Here is an 18,470-nt window from a genome sequence, read left to right on the forward strand (position 1 = left end):
ATTTTTGAAAATTTAAATTTGAACAAGAATATTAATTATTACTTTTTTGAAATATGGGATTTATTTTTATAGAAACAATTGAAATAAAATATAAAATATAAAATGATTTATGTAATTTATACTTATAATAAAAATCATAAATAGGACGCTATACATCCGTAAATTCTTTTCGAATAAAATTAGTAAAAAACTAATAATCATTACACGTCACTAAGAAATAAGAGGACTGCAAATATCTTAGCAACCGAATTTTCACCGTTAAAAGAAGAGAATTTTTGTGGTACAAGCTAGTTTTTAAATATCTAATATCTATTTAATTGTGTCAAAGTTGTTTACTTTGCCTACTCATAGATATAAATATACAATAATATTATCTGGAATTATATTATTACTGTGTGATCGTGTATAGCATAAATTAGAACTTAAAAGGCTAATTCGACTATTTGTCGTTTGAGTAGTTCGTGGTTTTCAAGTTATACGTTAGTAAGTACTAAATAAATATATGAAAAACTGTGTATATTTTGCATATAGGAAAAATGGATTTTATTTTTCCATGACGCCACACCACAATAAAAATGCCGTACAATAATATTGTACAATTACATATCTGTAAGGATGGCGTGGAGCCACGAACTTCATTTACACAATACTATAGTAGTTTGTGCATGTAACAATACTGACTGGATCACGACCAATCGGCGTTTCGGAATAGTCTATTTCTTTTTGCCATTGTTTTCGGTGCGTGAGGACTACGGAGTACGTACAACTGAGTTTCACTAGTGACTACGGGGGTATCTGTCATTCTGTTTTTAATTTTAATTTTTCGCTTAGGTAGTGATTTTAGTGTTTTACCGTCCTGGGTGTTATTATATTCTGATCTGTTGGTTCTAAAGCCAGAATCAAGATGTATACGGTGAGTGCGATATAAAAAATAATATGTTATATGTTTCTCGTAACGATTAAGACTATCATGACAATTATGACGCTTCACGTTTTTAAACGCATGATTGTGCGTTGGAATTGTCCAGCATTTTTACTAATGTTATACATACTATTCTGAATTCAATCAATATATTTCTTATAATTCGTTGTTCTTTATTTTGCATTTTATAAAGTACGTCTCGTTGGATATTACCAATAATGTTGTTGAAATGAGCTAGTTTAATGTTAAACTGCTTTATTACAAAATATGTTGGCATATTATGGAATAATAAGTCTGATTGATATAAAACCGTTGTCTTTTGATTATCATGCATTCAAAATAAATATGTGTATAATATCTTTAAAAATAAATAGTAGATAAGCTAATGCTTAATTGACTAATACAATTAATAAATTAACCTAATAATGTAGTATTATATAATAGAAGGATGACACTTCACTTATTTATATTTCATACCTAAGTATCTACCTAGTTTGATTATAAAAATAAACATAGATAACTGAAACTAAATAACTTATTAATAGGATAAAATAACTTAAGGAAATTTTTTTTTTCTTTTTATATTTAATAATTTAAATATTATGTGTTTATATGAACAATTAAGATGGTCATAATTAAGTTTTGCAGTTAAAACCATTTGTAATTTGTAAACTTATTAATTGTTATTATTTAATGTTATATAGGGTAATTTATTTTGGGAAACATTTTGTTAGTAATCATTTCTTATGAATAGTAAAAATTTCATTATTTTTTTCTTAAGCATACTGTGAATGAGAATTTGAATATATTTTATTATAATGCGTAAGACAATGAAATTATAATAACTAATAACCATCAATAAAAAGATTTATTGAATGCCATTAATATAATTAAGTAACTTTGACAACTCATACTATTATTTAATTTATAGGGTACTAGCGCTGACCAAGATACTAGATTCAGTGACAAAGAAAAAAAGCTTTTGAAACAAATGAAATTTAGTGAATCTTTAAACGCTAAGGTATTATAATTAATATAATTGAAATATTTAATTATCCCGGTTTTTAAATTTTTTATTTTATTTTCCAATTTCTAAAATTATCGAAATATATGTTCCATTAAAGGTTGATATGAATAAAGTAAAGCTAGATACTATCAAACCTTGGATTGGTAAAAGAATAACAGAATTGCTAGGAATGGAAGATGATGTTGTAGAAGAATTTGTGAACAATCAGCTTGAAGCAGATACTGTATGTAAAATATACCTATTCTATATTTTACTTACATTATTTTAAATATTGCCATTTTTTAGTGGCCCGATCCAAGAAAAATGCAAATAAATCTTACTGGTTTCTTGAATGGCAAAAATGCTCGAGTGTTTATGACAGACTTGTGGGAGTTACTTTTGTCTGCACAGGAATCTCCATCGGGCATTCCCCCTAAATTTATTGAGCAAAAAAAAGAAGAATTAAAAAAGAAAATGGTAATATTATTGTTAAAGTTGTAATTGTTAGTGCTTACTATTTTGTTAATTTTGGTAATAAAAATGTATTCGTTTAACATGTAATTAATTTATAGTAACAGCATATGTTATGTACTATTGCATAAATGAAAGCAGTGAATCTCAAATTGTTTTTTCGCTATTAGCTTCAATAAAAAGTATTTAAATTCCTAAAATAAATAAATTATGTATGGTATTACACAATAAATTTGATTTTGAGTAAACCTACTCATGGATTACAGTTTGAGAACCACTGTCTTATAGTATTAAATAAATAAAATATACTGATCATTTATGATAGAAAATCTTAATACCTAATTTATTCAATTTATTAATTTGTTTTTCTCATTAGAATTTTTTAAGTTGTAAGGTATTATTGAATATTTAAGGACTAATATACAACTATATATTACAGGAAGATCAAGAGCGAGTAGGCGATATGATTAAAAAGTTTGAAAAAGACAAAGAAGACAGAGAAAAAGAAAGAAAAAAAGATAGAGAAAGGTAATATTTTATATAAACTTATCTGTTTATCATAATAAAATTATTGTTTTATTTTTTCAATTTTTTCTAAACATTTTAAACATGTTATGACAGTCTTTTAATATGTTAGACTTACAGAACATTATCAACTCAATTTATAATTTACAAATTAAAACGTTGCAACCAAAAATTATTTTACATTGTAGTATATTCTATGTAATGCAGTGATTATTTTTTCTCGGCATTTCTGGCCCTTTTTTTTTATTAAAGAACTAATTTAAAAACTTAAGATTCTAAACAGAGCAATGAATTTATTGAATCATCAATGATGTTTGTATATATTTTCAATTAGAAATAAAACTTGAAAAAGTCTATGTACCTATCTTATGATCAAAATATGAAAGATTGAGAGTAATAATTATATTAATTTCTATAATATTTTTGTTTTAGAAGAAAAAGTCGTAGTAGATCACATACACGAGATCGTCGTAGTCGATCTAGAGATCGCCATCGCGATAAACGAGATAAGGAAAAGGAAAGAGATAAATATAAAGATCATGATTCAGATAAAGTTCGAGAGAAGCATACAAAAAGAGAGTAAGTATTGTTATAAAATTTTAATCAATACATTTAGTTTTGAATATTGATGTTTTCTTACAGATACTTAAGCTGTAGATTCTGAGGGGAGCAATAAATATACATATATTTACAATGTGTTTTTTTTTTTTTTTTGTAGTAGAAAATTTATATTAGAAAACCGCTTGCTTTAAGATACATTGATTTTTCATAGTAAAGTTTTTTTTTACTTTACTGTCAAAAGTAAAAATTTCAAAGTTCTCTAGATAATTTTTTGGAAAAACATGCATTTTTACACAACAGTATTTCTTATTTTATATATATGGTTTTTTTTATAACGTTCACAGGGACAAGAACTACAAATATTTCGTGTGTTAATTTGCTTTAATGTTTTCGTAAAAAGTTAGAAAAGATATTTATTTTTTAATTATTTTCAAAGAAATTGAAGATAGCCATTTTGTAGAATTCACTTTTTGTAAAAATTGATGTTTCAACATATTAATTTCATTAAATTTTGAATCATATAAAACAAAAAAAAAGAATTATGATCTCTTCATTATTTCAGAAGATATCACAATTGGTATATTTCTCACTGGACACCTTGTTCATACTGTTATAATTATTAATAATATAATAAATGCCTTGTTTTTAGCATAATAGCAAGAATAAATTGAATAATTTTAATTTATGATAAAATATACATAATAATAAGGCTGACGACCATCTCCTCTTAGAATAATTTTATATGTATAATTTATAATTACTATAAGAAAGTGTTACTTATGTACCTTTTTTTTCAATACATAATTTAAATTCATTTTTCATATTCTTATCAGTTATTAAATACAATAAATGCATTGTTTGTTATTAGTTCTCGTTCAAAATCTAAAGGGAAACTTGTGAGTAATGGACATAGTTCACCAACTAAAACTAAAAAAGAAAAAAGTCGAAGTTGTTCACCTAAAAATGATGTTACAATATCTGAAGAAAAAACCAACTTAAAAAATTCGTAAGTATTATTTTACTAATCTATTTAATTAATATCTTAATTATAACAATATTAAGACTGTTTTTATTCATTTTTCTTTGTATTTAATGATTTATCATTAAAATTCAAATTTAACACATCTATTACCATACCTATTCAATTAAAAGGTATACTCAATTCTTACTATATATTAAAGCCATACTTAAAACAATTTTGTAATATTTGAATTAATATATTATTTGTATAATTACACATAAGTTAAAATGTTGAAGAACATATCATTTAAGTATTTTAATGTTGTCTAAAACATTATAGGAAATACTTTTTAAAAAGACTATTTTAGTGTTAATAACTAATTTGTTTATAAATTATAAATACATTATACCTATCTTTATATTATTTTAGAGTTTCACCTACTAAAGATAAAGTTGTAGAAACAAATAATAAACCTAAACCTAAAGAACGATCATTATCTAGAGATTCTACTAAACGTAGAGAGAAAAAACGTCATCATTCTTCTTCATCAAGTCGTAGTTCATCATCATCTAATTCATCTTTAAGTCCTGGTATTTATTAAAAAATTTAATTAAGTTAATTGGTTTATTTATTTTATAAAATATTGGTGGTTTATTTTTATAGACCGTAAAAAAGATTTTGAGATTCAGAAAAAAGAAAACAGTATCCAAAAAAAAAGGCAATACCGAACAAATAAAGATGAATCCTCTGGTAGTGAATCAGACAAAGATAAATCTACAGATAGAAGAGTAATATTTTTAATTGTTTATAAATAAATAACCAAAGAATATAGGAGGATCTATTTTTGTAATTAAAACTGATCAACAATAAAAATTAATTTTTCTCTTTAAAGGATCGCCGTGATCGTTCATCTTCTCGGTCAAGACGTCCATCTAGACATGCTTTCAATCGTGGCCGTTACCGTGAAAAAAGTCGTGATCGTTATTACAGAGATAGAGAGAGAGAAAGAGCAAGAGAAAGAGAACGAAATCGGCGTGATCGTGAGCGAGAACGTAGAGATAGAGAAAGAGCAATTCGTGAAAGGGACCGTGAACGTGATAGACGTAGGCAAAGAGAAAGAGAAGAAAAATCATCACCTCGAAGAAGGTAATTTGTGTAATTCTAAAATTTAAAAGACTTAAAATTTTTGTAATATCTTTTATGATTAGAAAATCCAGAAGTCCTGAAAGAAAATCTAGGTCAGGCAGCAGACATACTAGATCTCGTTCAAAATCTAAAGTATGTTATTATTAATATTTGTTATAACTTTATAAGCATTTGTGTGTGATAGTATTACAAATGGTTTCTTAATTTCAACAATATGTTACTCAGTGGCATACTAATGAGGGGGGCTTGGGGATAACCAACCCTCCCCCACCAAAAAAAATTCAGGTCTAAGTAGGCCACTGGTGTTATCACATATAATGTAACATATAATTATTAATAGCTATCAATTCTTATCTTAATTTTAATTCTCTTATTTTGTTATACCAGTTTAATAATGTTTGTTTGATTGTTATTCAATATTAAGTTATACAATGTTATTTATTGTTTAGAGGAGACCAAGTGGAAAATCACGTAGCAGGGAACGCGCGGTTAAAGATTCTAGTATTGTTTCTCCCACAAAAAAAGATAACACCTCGAAATCAAAGGTATTATATATGTGTTTATTTTTATCAACATAATATTTAACAGTATACATTTGTATAACTTATTTTAATAATGTTATTATACTTAATTTTATTTTTTTTGTTTATTATCAGGCTTCTCAAGAAAGTTTATCTAGAACCCCTTCACCTTTTAAGAAAGTTGAAGATAAGACAGAACGTAAACCAGTAAAAGATAGATTGTACGTAAACATAATTTTTACTTTTTAGTATTTTAAATTTAATACTTTCTAATTGTAAAATTTTCTTTAATTTATTTCAATTAAACATAATAATATAAATGGAATATTTCATGAAATATATTTTTACTATCTATGTGGGCTGTGAGATTTCTTAAAAAAAATTGAAACCCTAGTAGAACTTTGTGTTTTAAATGGAGTAATTGTATTTTTACTTAATTAAATAATTTGATACTTATTTCTAGGGGTGTTAGAGATGAACAACATTCTAAATCTTCTCAGCCTCAAAGATCAAAAGGACAATCTCCTTCATCAGAAAAGAAAAATAACAATGATAAAAAGTAATTTTGATATTTTAATTTTATTCGCCATAACTATTATTTACCAATTTAATTTTAAAATTATCTTCTATAACTTTTTAAATAGCTTAAAATATATCTAATATGATTGAATATTTGTTTTAGAAATTCATCTAGTTCTAGACGAAAATCATCAACATCTCCTGTTATTAAAAAGAAAGAAGAAGTGAGTATTTTTTTAAATTTATTAACGGTATTTATTTATTATGTCTACAATTGAAGGATGGGCGGGAATAATGTGCTATGAAGCAATCTCGATATATATTAATAAGAATCGAAAAATACCCAGAATTTTTTTATCGTTCATAATCATTGTGTACTGAAGTAGAAACTGGTATACAGCACAGCAAAACATTTTTTTTGTTTTTAGTTGTTACTATAAAATTTACAAAGTACTTCATAATATGTTATTCCCACTCACCTTTCAATTATACACTTATCTTAAAAGAAATATTTAATTATGCATTACAATTTATTTAGAGGATCAAGTTTATAAAATATAATAATAATACTTCAATTTTTAAATAAATCATAAGCATTTTTATATTGTAATATTTTACATTCTCGTTAATTACTTAAAATTCAAAGTGTTGCAAAAACCAATGTATGTAGTTAAATGATGGTCATACTTTCAATTTATATGGTTGGTCAATAATTAAATTTACTCTAATCGTAAAGCTAGTGACACAAATTTATCTAGAGAATTCTATATTTATTTGAAAAAAAAGTACTATATATTTCGACATTATTTTACTAAACTAAAAATCTATTTTATATATCATTGATGAATGCAGCACCGACTTTTAGAACTTTTAATATTTGATTATAGCCACAGTTATTGTACGGTTTAAATAACTCGAATCAATTTATTTCTACTAATGTATGTACTAATTTATCTCTATAATAAAAAAAAAATATGACCAAACACTCAAAACTGGTTCATATTTTGAGTGACCCACTGAATTTTACTTAGTAGCTTGCCAGACTAATCCGGCCCTAGATGAATGTATCTTAAATTCTAGTATAGTCTAGACTAAATTATATATTGTTTTTTCAGTATATCCATTAAATTTTATTTTATTTATTGTAGGAAAAACCCGAAAAAGTAAAAAAACCTTTGAAAAAATCTGATGCTTCTGATGCTGAAAACGCAAAAAGTAATAAAAAAAAAGACGAAGAATCAAGTTCATCAGATGAATCATTAAAAAAGTCTAAAAAGAAAGTTAAAAGAGATTCTAGTTCAGATGATGATAAAAAAACTAAAAAACGAAAACTAAAGGATTCTACTTCATCTGAAGATGACGATTCTAAGAAAAAAAAGAAACGTAAAAGAAGATCGTCTAGTTCTAGTTCAGATGTATGTGTAATTTTGAATTAAGCTTAAAATTTTTATTTATCTTTGTTGTTGTTTGTACTTCTATAGGAAAGTGATAGAGATGACAAAAAAAAGAAAAAAGACAAGAAACATAAAAAACACAAGAAGCATAAGAAACATAAAAAACATAAGAAACGCAAAACTGAAGAAAGTGTAAATAACAGTTTGATATATATATATATTATACTTATCATGTACTAAAGCTTTTAATAATTTTATTTTTTTATTATAATTTAATAGGGCTCTGATGTCAAGTCTGGAGATGAATCAGAACAACGTTTAAGAGAAAAGGCATTGCGTACGATGAAAAAGAAAAATCAAGCTAAACATGATGGAACCCCTAATAGTAATAGCAGTGATTAATAAAAGAGGTTAGTTTATATTGAAGACATAACCGCACAATAATGTTTGACTAGTATAGATCTCGAGAATTATTTATAAGATACAATACCTAATGATACCTGCATGATAAAAAAAAATTGGTCTTAAAAATCTGTAGAAATTAAATGGTACAGAGAATTTTTTTTTTTTTTTAAATAAATCAGTAATATTATTTAACAAATTAAAATCTGTATATTATTTATTATAATATAATTGTAACCTGAATGTTTTTTTTTTACTTTTATTATTACTTTACTATACTAATAATATAACAATCAATTTAAATATAAAAACAATATAATATAAAAATAATTCCATTATTTTAACTGATAGTTTTCAAACAAATAATTAAAAAAACATATATTTGTATTCAATTAGTCACTGGAATTCATAACCTATGTATTTGTTTTTTTTTTTTTTTTTTTTTATTAACTCGTTAGTCAATAAATAATATTTTTAGGTAAGATATTCTTTCTTTTTGTCATATTGACCGTTGTAATTCTAGCAACGAGAATTTGACAGGTTAGCCTACTGTCCAGTCAACAGGCTGCTGATTTGTTAGCAGAGTTATACTTGCATCATTTTCATAGCGCTGTCTGATCATTTTTGAGGTTACTACAATTGTTTTCTTTCAATCAACATTTTTAATGAACAACTACTATACTTCTATCAACATTCATTCTGCATTTCTCCAATCAACACAACTGCAATCAACATATCTACGTTCAACATTTCTTCTATCAACACACCTGCAATCAACATATCTACGTTCAACATTACTTCTATCAACACACCTGCAATCAACATACTTCTATCAACACGCCTGCAATCAACATATCTACCTTCAGCACTTCTATCAACAACCCGCCTACTTTCTTTTCAACATTCCTTCTATTAACCCTTGATCTTCACTGCAATCAACATTTTTTTTTGTGTTGCCAAAAATCCTTCAATACTCTTTCAAAATCAATTGAGGGTTTTATGTTTTCTAATCACTGAAAACTATCGTTCCATCTACTAATTCTCTGTAATCATATGATTGAATCCAGAATAAGATGTGTGCGCAATTTAATATCTTAACCAATGAGAGTTGTGTTATGGTATGCATCCTAAAATATAATTATTTATTAAATCAATAATTTTCAAGTTTTTTTTTTAATTTTAATTTTAGGATAAATACAGTACCCACGACAGCTGTTTGAAAATGTACCTAGGCCAATTGAAAATCTACAGTTGATCTAAAAAAAGTTTTTGGCTTATGACAAATTACTCAATTAATATATAATATAATCTTATTTTGTATAAAATATTTTTCTATAAGAAAATCTATTTTAAATTTAATTGTTTTGTTTCAGGTCTTATAGTTAAGAAGAAATTGAAGTATTAGTCACAATTCACAAGAATGGTTCTTCGGAGGTTTCTTAAATTTTAATAATTTTTTTATTACATTTTAAATAAACAATTTATAACATTAACGCAATTATACACATCTTAAAATAAATATATTATAATATTCAATTTTTAAAAATGTATAATAAATTAAAAATACATTGTTTAATTTAATGGTTCACATAAGCAATACAAATAGTATACATTTAGTTATGTTTTAATATTAGCTACAACAATTAAAAATAAATATGACATATTTTTACTTAAATAAAAATTTTTATTCATTTGTGTAAATTGCTATCATAATTTTGTACCCTGTTAATTTTCAATGCCCATTACCCAATACAATTACAGAAAGTAAAAATTAAACTTAATGATTAGTTGACTAACCTAGTGTTAATATATAACAGTTCAATTTTTGAGATGGATGCCTATATATACATTGGTAGAGAAATCTGATGATTTGGTTGAGTTGAATGTTTGTTTTAATGTAAAATATATCGACCCGCTACAGCTGTTTGCTGATTAATGCTATTAGGTGTTTAATTAAGAAGTTATCTACACTTAAAAAACTTAAGTTTTAACACTGCTTATTAATTGTAAAAAAGTAAACTAATGTTTTGATCCCACTTCTAAAAGATATCAATCCTAGCCTGTAAACATACATCACGAGAAATCATTACAAAATTAAATTAAATGAATAAAGAAATAAATTATAAAAATATAATATATATACTATATAGGTATAAAAAAACACAAGTAACATTGTAACAAGAATAAATATAAAGAATACTAGCTGACCAGGCAAACGTTGTTTTGCCATATAAATTATTTCTAGTATAAAGAATATAATATAAAAATAATATTTTTTATTGTTATTCTTTTCTGTACTTTATCAATTTATCATAATTTGTATTGCTTTAATAATAATAAAATTTTCGAGCTGTAATTGTCATGTGCTAAAATCTAATCAAATAAATAAAAAAAGTCAGGTCAATAAAAGAGCCCAACAATTGAGCACCCCATTATCATTCTTTAATGTTTAGTTATAGCACAGAATAGAACCTATTATATAGTTGTATGTCTTAAAAAATATTTGTACATTATTAGTGCATGGAGGCTTAAGTATACAAATACAATTTATTTAACAATTGCTGCTAACAGAATAGATACAGGTTATGAAAGACTTGACAATACATTTAATGATTGGGCACTACTTAGTCACATAGAATAGGCCAGGAACCAACCAATATTATTAAACAGTGATGAATTTATGTGTGAAATAACGACTCCCTAAAATGTACATAATAAATAATACATCACAATAAGCATAATTCTTAGCACACAGAAAGGTTATACCATTTATTTCGTTTATAATCTTAAAGATTTTATTATTTAATTTGGAAATAATTTCTTTAATGAAGTATATTAATATGAATTATCATTTATTATATTGTATATCATTCTGAATTAATTACTAACAATAGCGATAAACTATTATAAATAATATTATTACATAAACAAACGCAAGTATTTCAGCTAGTCAATATTCTGATGGCATAAGAGACCATCTAACGTAATCTCTAAGTAGTGGCGGTATGAAATATTTTAATGAATGGGAATGTGTTTGTGTGACCTTTACCCAGATTTATAATATATCTATATTTTACTTACCAATTTTTATTATAACAACACATTTTAAACATCTTCCAAAAACACCTCTAGGCACAATTAGATTTTTATTAATAAGAAAAATAGGTAAGTGGTCATTACTTTATAAGAGTACAATAAATACAGCTATGTATATACCCAAGCCCCCTCGAATTGCGCTTATGAAAATAGAGCCTATTTTTAAGCAAGACTACCTCCTGTTGTATAAGGTTGGCTGATTAGATGAGTACTTCATAGGAAGATAGATGTTCTAACCTGATCTCTATTCTTCATCATAAAACTGAACTAAATATACCTAAGGTATTAAAAATTATAAGAATAGTTAGCTGAGTCCAAAATCTTTAACTTTGTATTGCTAATAATGGAGGTCACTTCAAACATTTTGATAAAAATAACATAAATTATATTTGTTTAAAGATATGTTTATAAAAATATCAATTTGAATTGTAATTTGTTAATACCTCCACAAAAAATTAAGATATATACAGATTGTCATAGAAAGTCAGCATTCAATCAAGATTAATTAAAGCATATAATTTATGTTTCACTGACCTAACTATTATTTGTACAAAACTAAACTGTTTCAAAAGATATGATCAAAATAATTTTGCAGAATAATTTTTAAAGTATTTCAATACATAAAAATTGTGATTTGAATGAATAGCTTATAGATTATAAGTATTTAAAGTTTGAGGTTTCTGAGTAGTTGACCAACACTTTATGGGGTATCTTCATACCTCTCCACTTCACTTGCCATAACTTTAAATACTTAACTCATATAACTCATTAATTACTTTTCCTGATTTTAATGGTTATATATCGAAATACTTTGAAAATATTCTACTCCAGAAAACAAATATAAAAATGGATGTTGTCATTTCAAAAAGTAAAAATCTAAAAAATATATATTTTTTTAAAAAAATTAATAGATTTTGAAATAATGAGTATTGTTTGATAAATTAATTACTCAATAAACAGGTTTTCTAAATTATATTTGATAAAAATTATTAAGGGATTAGTTATTATGTGATACCCACAGTTTTTATTTGTCGCAAAAAATATAAAAATAAATAAATATTAATCTATTACATTTATAAAAGTACAATTTATTTATTGGCACAATACACATGAATAAATTATTAAAAGTATCTAACAGGTTTTTAAATCCGAAATTTTTAGAACGTGATAAATTGTGCAACAGATATTTTAGATGAAAATAAAAATATTTAATTTGATTAGTTAGGTTGAATATACATAGTTATAATTTTATCAATAAGTATAACAACATAATAAACAAAATTAAATTATAAGTTCATTAGTAAGTAGAATAATGGTGTTTAAAAAGTATTTTTTGTAACATATAAGATTGGTACCAAATCTTTTTAATGTATTCAATTTGGTTTCTCAACAAATAAATAATTGCATAGTATTATTGGTGTATATTAAAAAATTATATTCAAATTTTGTCTTTAATTTGTATATTATTGTCTTCCGCAGATTTTGATCCAACAATTTCAGATTCATATATTATATCCTCATTAATTGAAAAAAGTAATTTTTTGGCTAATATTTTAATGTCTTCGTCATCACTATTAAAATGTGTAGTCACTAATTTGATAAAGGTTGAATTTTTGTATAAAACAAGTTGTTTTTGACTGATGCCGCCTGCGAAAAATAGATCTATGATAAAGACTTATTTTCCAAAATTAAACATGATTATAATATAACAATTCAAGACTAAATTTTTATTTTTTTTATTTTAAATTTATATTATATTAAAAAATGGATTAAATTATTATTGTAAGACATTGAAAATTAAATGTTGTTATTAAGTAATAAAAATTAAAAAAACAGTATAGTGAGTGGGAGTGAGGGACACTCACTCAATATCTAGGGAAGCATATTATATAGTGATACCAATGGCAAGTTAATAAAAGAAAATTAACTTTAATTTTATGTTTATGAACATATACTATACATACATATTTTTAAAAAACTTTTTGAGATTAATATTTTAGTTATGTCTACTAAATTTATATTTACCTTTTTTTATGATATATCTTATTACGTCCAAGCCTTTCATTACTATTGGATTAAATGTTGTGTGGTTTAGAACATCAATAGTGGTTTTAATCAATTTATCTATATCATTCTCGTACACAGATTCAAAATTTGTAACATATAAAAGATTTCTGAAAATTTAAATAAATAATAAATTTAAATTGGTTTCAAAATAAATTAAATATTTTAAAAACTCACTTAAACAAACAAAGTATAGATACTTCCATCAATGAATTTTTATCCTTGATAGATTTGTCTAAATTATTTATAAACCATGTTATATGTTTCATTATAATGTTTGCAGGACTTGTATGAATTGGTTCATATTCTAAAATAGTACAATGTTATATTAAATAATATTATGATCTTAAATAAAAATTAATATTTACTTACTAAATCTACTGAAATTTCCCAATGACCGTACAGCTGACAACTTCACGTATAAATTATTAGAATTTAGTTTTTTAAGTAGCCATTCTACTAAATATAAAACATCAAGTTGTTTATTTTTTTCCATAGAACCATCTAAGAAAAAAAACCATTAAAATTTAAATTCACGAGAGAGAATTTATAAGTGAAAATTTAATTTACAATACATATTTTGTATTTCAGAAACTTATCCTAATATGAACCATAACAGTTTAAAAATATCAAGTAAATAAATTTAAACTATGAAAAAAAAATAGTTTATTTAAATGTTTAAAATTAAATTTAAATTTTCTATTATGAACACATTTTTTTACTTTAATAAAAATAATAGTATTATTGTGAATATTTAAATATTAGCTGATTAATCATTTAATTTATTTTGTCTATTGTTATTGACATTTTTGTATACATTTGACAAGTTAGCCTACTGTCAAACTTAATTTTGTAAAATTTTAAATAATGTTGATTACTCCAAATATAAAACAAGACACAAGTTAAGGTCAAAGAAACTTAGAAGCAACATGTTAACATATTCATATTATTTTTTTAAATTCAATACGTAATCCATACCATCATTGGAAAGTAAAATAATGATATCACATATTTTTTTAACAATAAGTTTTGGATCTTCTTCTTGATTTTCTTCATATTTATCTAATACTTCTATTAATGTTTTATGTTTTTCTTTTAATATCCAATTATAAACATCTAAAAAAAAATTTATTTTTATTTAGTATAATTATTTTTAAATGGGAATAATGTATGTTAGTTGAAGTTTATGCATTTACTATAAGTTTTAGACACTTGTTTAATGAATTTAATACAAATGGAAGTAACATTGGTGTGCATATTATGTGTTTCCAATAAACGATCAATAAAATAACATTTTTCATAATCTGTTATTTTAGTGTTACTTGAGGACTTTCTAACAATATTGATCATTACTGATACCAAATTTATATAAAATCTATAGTTATTATTCTTATATTCCATGTATTGAATTCCATAAAAATTTAATTCTTCAATCATATTATCCTGAAACTGTATAAAAAATAATTTTATTAAATATTAATATATTATTATTTATACAAACCTTATAATTGTAATCATCCAGATGAGTTAAATTTAATAATAATCCAATGACAACAGGTTGAATGTTTTCATTATTGATTGTTTTCAAAAGTTCTATTGTAATTAAAAGACATCCTTCTTTTAATGCACACTTAGTATTTTCCTCTAAAAATTATTTGAAATAAAGGTATTACATTTATTTGTAAGTGTTTTATTCAAATTCAATTTTTGTTTGATACAATAAACATACAAACTTATTTTAATTCAAAACCAACTTGAACAATAAATTTTTTATGTTAATTAGTATTTGTAATAAATACAGATTAAAAAAGAATTTTAAGAATATATATATATTGCTGTAAGTACTTAATTATATATTATTGTTATTATTGTTATTTTATATATTATAACTACATGTTTTGTTTTAAAAAAAAAAACTTATTAGTTCCATAAGTTATAGACTGTAACTGAAATGAATATTATTATTTACCATGGTAATAACAAAGATTTCCGACTGCACGACATGTCTGAAGCAAACATTCTTGAATACATTTATCTTTATTAATACAACTTGTAAGTGATTTTAATATGTTCACAGTAGACACAGTTATTTTCTCTCCAAAATGATGTCTCGCTAAGTCATCTGAGCATAATGAAGCAATTACATTACATGTGGCAGCTAAAACTTGATTGTTATGAGTAGGTGATAAAGGCAAATATTTAATTAATTTTTCATAATCATCTTCTGACAAACCTAGAAATAGTCATACTTATGTTTCATTATTGAATCCAAAAAATATTAATAATTTTTTCAGGGATGGGATAGAGTTTATGTTTATACTTGTAATACTTGTAATAAACTCAGGAATTAAGATAAGACGATTGTCTTACATAGAAAAAATACCTATTATTCATACAAATAAGAATCATTGGAATAATTTTCAGAACAAGGGAAAAAATAATTCATTAAATATTAATGATAATTTGTACTTACATTTTGGATCAAGTTCAGATAATTCATTCAATAAATCCATAATATTATTATAATCTTTTTCATTTACTTGTTTATTCTTTTTACTGATATTAAAAGTCTCAAAAAGAGCAATTTTTTCCATTTTACAAATCTATATATAAAATAAAATGTATATGTATATATAATATTTTAATATTAATCATTTTTATTTAAAGTAAGTTTTTGATTTTCATTCTCACGAACCTTAAATTATTATTTCACTAACCTGATTTTCTAATTGTCTTATTATTTCAACAATACATTCCGTGTACCTATTTAAATACCCAAACGCAATGCTTTCAATAAATTTTTAAAATGTTTTAAATTTAATATTAATAGATCAATATAATCGCCATAAATGAAACAAAACAATATTATTTTCAGTAAACATTATTGTAAATACAGTTATTCTAAATCTATACACTTCGTTTAAAAACTAACCACTATGCGATTACGAAGAATTAATTTTGTTAATTTATTCTCTAATAGTAAATACCATGGCTAAATATATAATAAATAATAATCCATGAGTAAATACTACAAGTATATACCTAGCAAATATTAATTAAGAATCAAAATATTAAATGGTAGATCTTAAAAAAAAAATTTATCATAAATATTATAGATAAGAATGTTATCAGAAACTTCGTGATACGCGGTTTGTTTTCTGGCAGGGTGGATCTACCATATATATATATATCTATATAATATCCACATTGTTTTCGGCTTAGATCTTATGTTTTCGACCAGGCATCTATGGTACGTTTCATGGAAGGTTTATCTATAAACCTTGAGTTTCATGCAAAGAGTAATAACTCTATGGTTTCATACTTTCATGTAGTATTTCACTGTATAGTACACAAAAACAAACCAGCCATATCGTGCTTACGTTACAAAGCAACGTTGGCCATGAAACACCATAATAGCGTCCCCAAAACGTTATGAGTTTATGACTTATGAAACATAAATTGCACAGTAGGTACAGGTTTGGCGGCGATCAGTTTACGTTAGGCGGTGGGTCAGGCACATACTACTCAGATATATTTAATTCAGTGTAAATAGATTGTTCATTTCTGTCGAATTAGTTTTCAAAGCTAGGTAGACCGCTGACGCTGCAGATTTGCTTATGAATTTTGAGGTAGGTACTAGGTACACTAAAAGTCTAAAACCGGTTAAATACACTTATAAAGGGTCGGATTTTGTATTTGTTTATCGTTTCCTGAGTGAAACCAAAATACTTAGCAAGCTTAATAAAAATCAAATTATTTTATTTACTGGCTGAATATAAATCGGTTGTTAATGTTAAATGAAAACGAACAGAATAACATTGACTATTCACTAAGATACTAAGTTTATTTATTGGCATTGTATCATGACCTTATTTGGAACTATAATATTTATTCACTGTATTTATCAAATATTAAGAGTTAATTATATTTCTATAATGCATAATAAGGTGTATCATGTATTGAGTTCAGATGGAGAATGGTCGATCTTTGGAAGCGATAGCGAAGAGTCAGAGTCGGTGAAAAAGACATCTTGGGCCAGTTTGTGTCCAGTGCCGGCAGTAAAGTCATTAGCGCACTGGGCGAGTAAACAAATATGCCCCACTCCGCAGGTAAATAGTATTCGTAGTTTTAACCACTATAGCCATGGTTTTAACATTATATCATTGAGGCGTCCCGCTTTCAACAAGCGTCCTGGGCTTATGCCCAGGTCGCCCACCCCTAACACCGATCCTGCGACGGTGTGACTTACCGAAAACTATACCCGCCAAATTAATTAATGACTCCATTTTAACGCAGGTAGTACAACCAATGACGGCCAGAAACTCTAAATTTAAATTTCGTAGTAGTGACGCAATTAAGCGTCACTCGTGCTGTAACTCGAAGGAGCATCATATAGATTTCTCGTGCGGTGATGTAAAAAATCGAAGTATGGTCTTTAACAACAGCGATAGATATGATGTCAATCGAATAAAACACGAAAAATTGTCCATCAAGAAATCTAAAATTATAAAGAAGAAACAAATCATAAATTTGTACACAGACAGCATGAACAAGGTAAAAAATTCGGCACCTTCTGTTAGGAAACCGTCGTCTTTTTTTAATCGTCAGGCGAAACAAAGGGAAATAAACCGAACCAACTACCTATTATTACAAAAGTTGTTACACGTGAAAGCATCCGTTAAGACTTTTCGCTAATTTAAAAGTAAGGAACATTATTATCTATGAACGATTATGAATCAATTGTTATTAGCAAATAACATATAAATATGTATAGGTAAAAATGGGTGCTAACAGTAGTTTTATGTTGCAGGTCTTCTGCGACTGTTTGACATCTAGCATCTGGGGACTGGCAGCTGATCGTCTATGGCAATCAGCGGCTAGT

General features: G+C 25.2%; 2 protein-coding genes across 7 annotated transcripts; one reads left to right on the forward strand and one right to left on the reverse strand.

Moving 5' to 3' along the window:
• Positions 1–712: 712 nt before the first annotated feature.
• Positions 713–10,129, forward strand: LOC132917850 (serine/arginine repetitive matrix protein 1). Of its 6 annotated transcripts, none has more exons than XR_009660350.1 (20): positions 713–913; positions 1,854–1,943; positions 2,047–2,172; positions 2,235–2,405; positions 2,839–2,927; positions 3,357–3,503; positions 4,354–4,491; positions 4,876–5,036; positions 5,110–5,234; positions 5,339–5,592; positions 5,655–5,724; positions 6,042–6,137; positions 6,249–6,334; positions 6,577–6,672; positions 6,796–6,856; positions 7,781–8,047; positions 8,114–8,218; positions 8,306–8,436; positions 8,907–9,546; positions 9,618–10,129. XR_009660350.1 is itself a non-coding variant. In XM_060978826.1 (19 exons), the coding sequence occupies exons 1-18, from the start codon at positions 905–907 to the stop codon at positions 8,426–8,428; spliced, it is 2,214 nt and encodes a 737-aa protein (XP_060834809.1). In that variant the 5' UTR covers positions 713–904; the 3' UTR covers positions 8,429–8,436; positions 9,802–10,129. The 6 variants fall into 6 exon arrangements, 1 of the variants encoding a protein (XP_060834809.1); XR_009660348.1 differs by having other exon boundaries at positions 8,952–9,546; XR_009660349.1 differs by having other exon boundaries at positions 8,969–9,546.
• Positions 9,864–16,651, reverse strand: LOC132917871 (uncharacterized). The gene is made up of 10 exons (XM_060978843.1): positions 16,306–16,651; positions 16,062–16,191; positions 15,558–15,821; positions 15,090–15,232; positions 14,785–15,037; positions 14,567–14,704; positions 13,961–14,092; positions 13,766–13,895; positions 13,550–13,698; positions 9,864–13,171 (listed from the first exon to the last, which is right to left on the reverse strand). The coding sequence occupies exons 2-10, from the start codon at positions 16,180–16,182 to the stop codon at positions 12,963–12,965; spliced, it is 1,539 nt and encodes a 512-aa protein (XP_060834826.1). The 5' UTR covers positions 16,183–16,191; positions 16,306–16,651; the 3' UTR covers positions 9,864–12,962.
• Positions 16,652–18,470: the final 1,819 nt, after the last annotated feature.

This window comes from Rhopalosiphum padi, chromosome 1, assembly GCF_020882245.1.
Source record: "Rhopalosiphum padi isolate XX-2018 chromosome 1, ASM2088224v1, whole genome shotgun sequence".
NCBI lineage: Eukaryota > Metazoa > Arthropoda > Insecta > Hemiptera > Aphididae > Rhopalosiphum > Rhopalosiphum padi.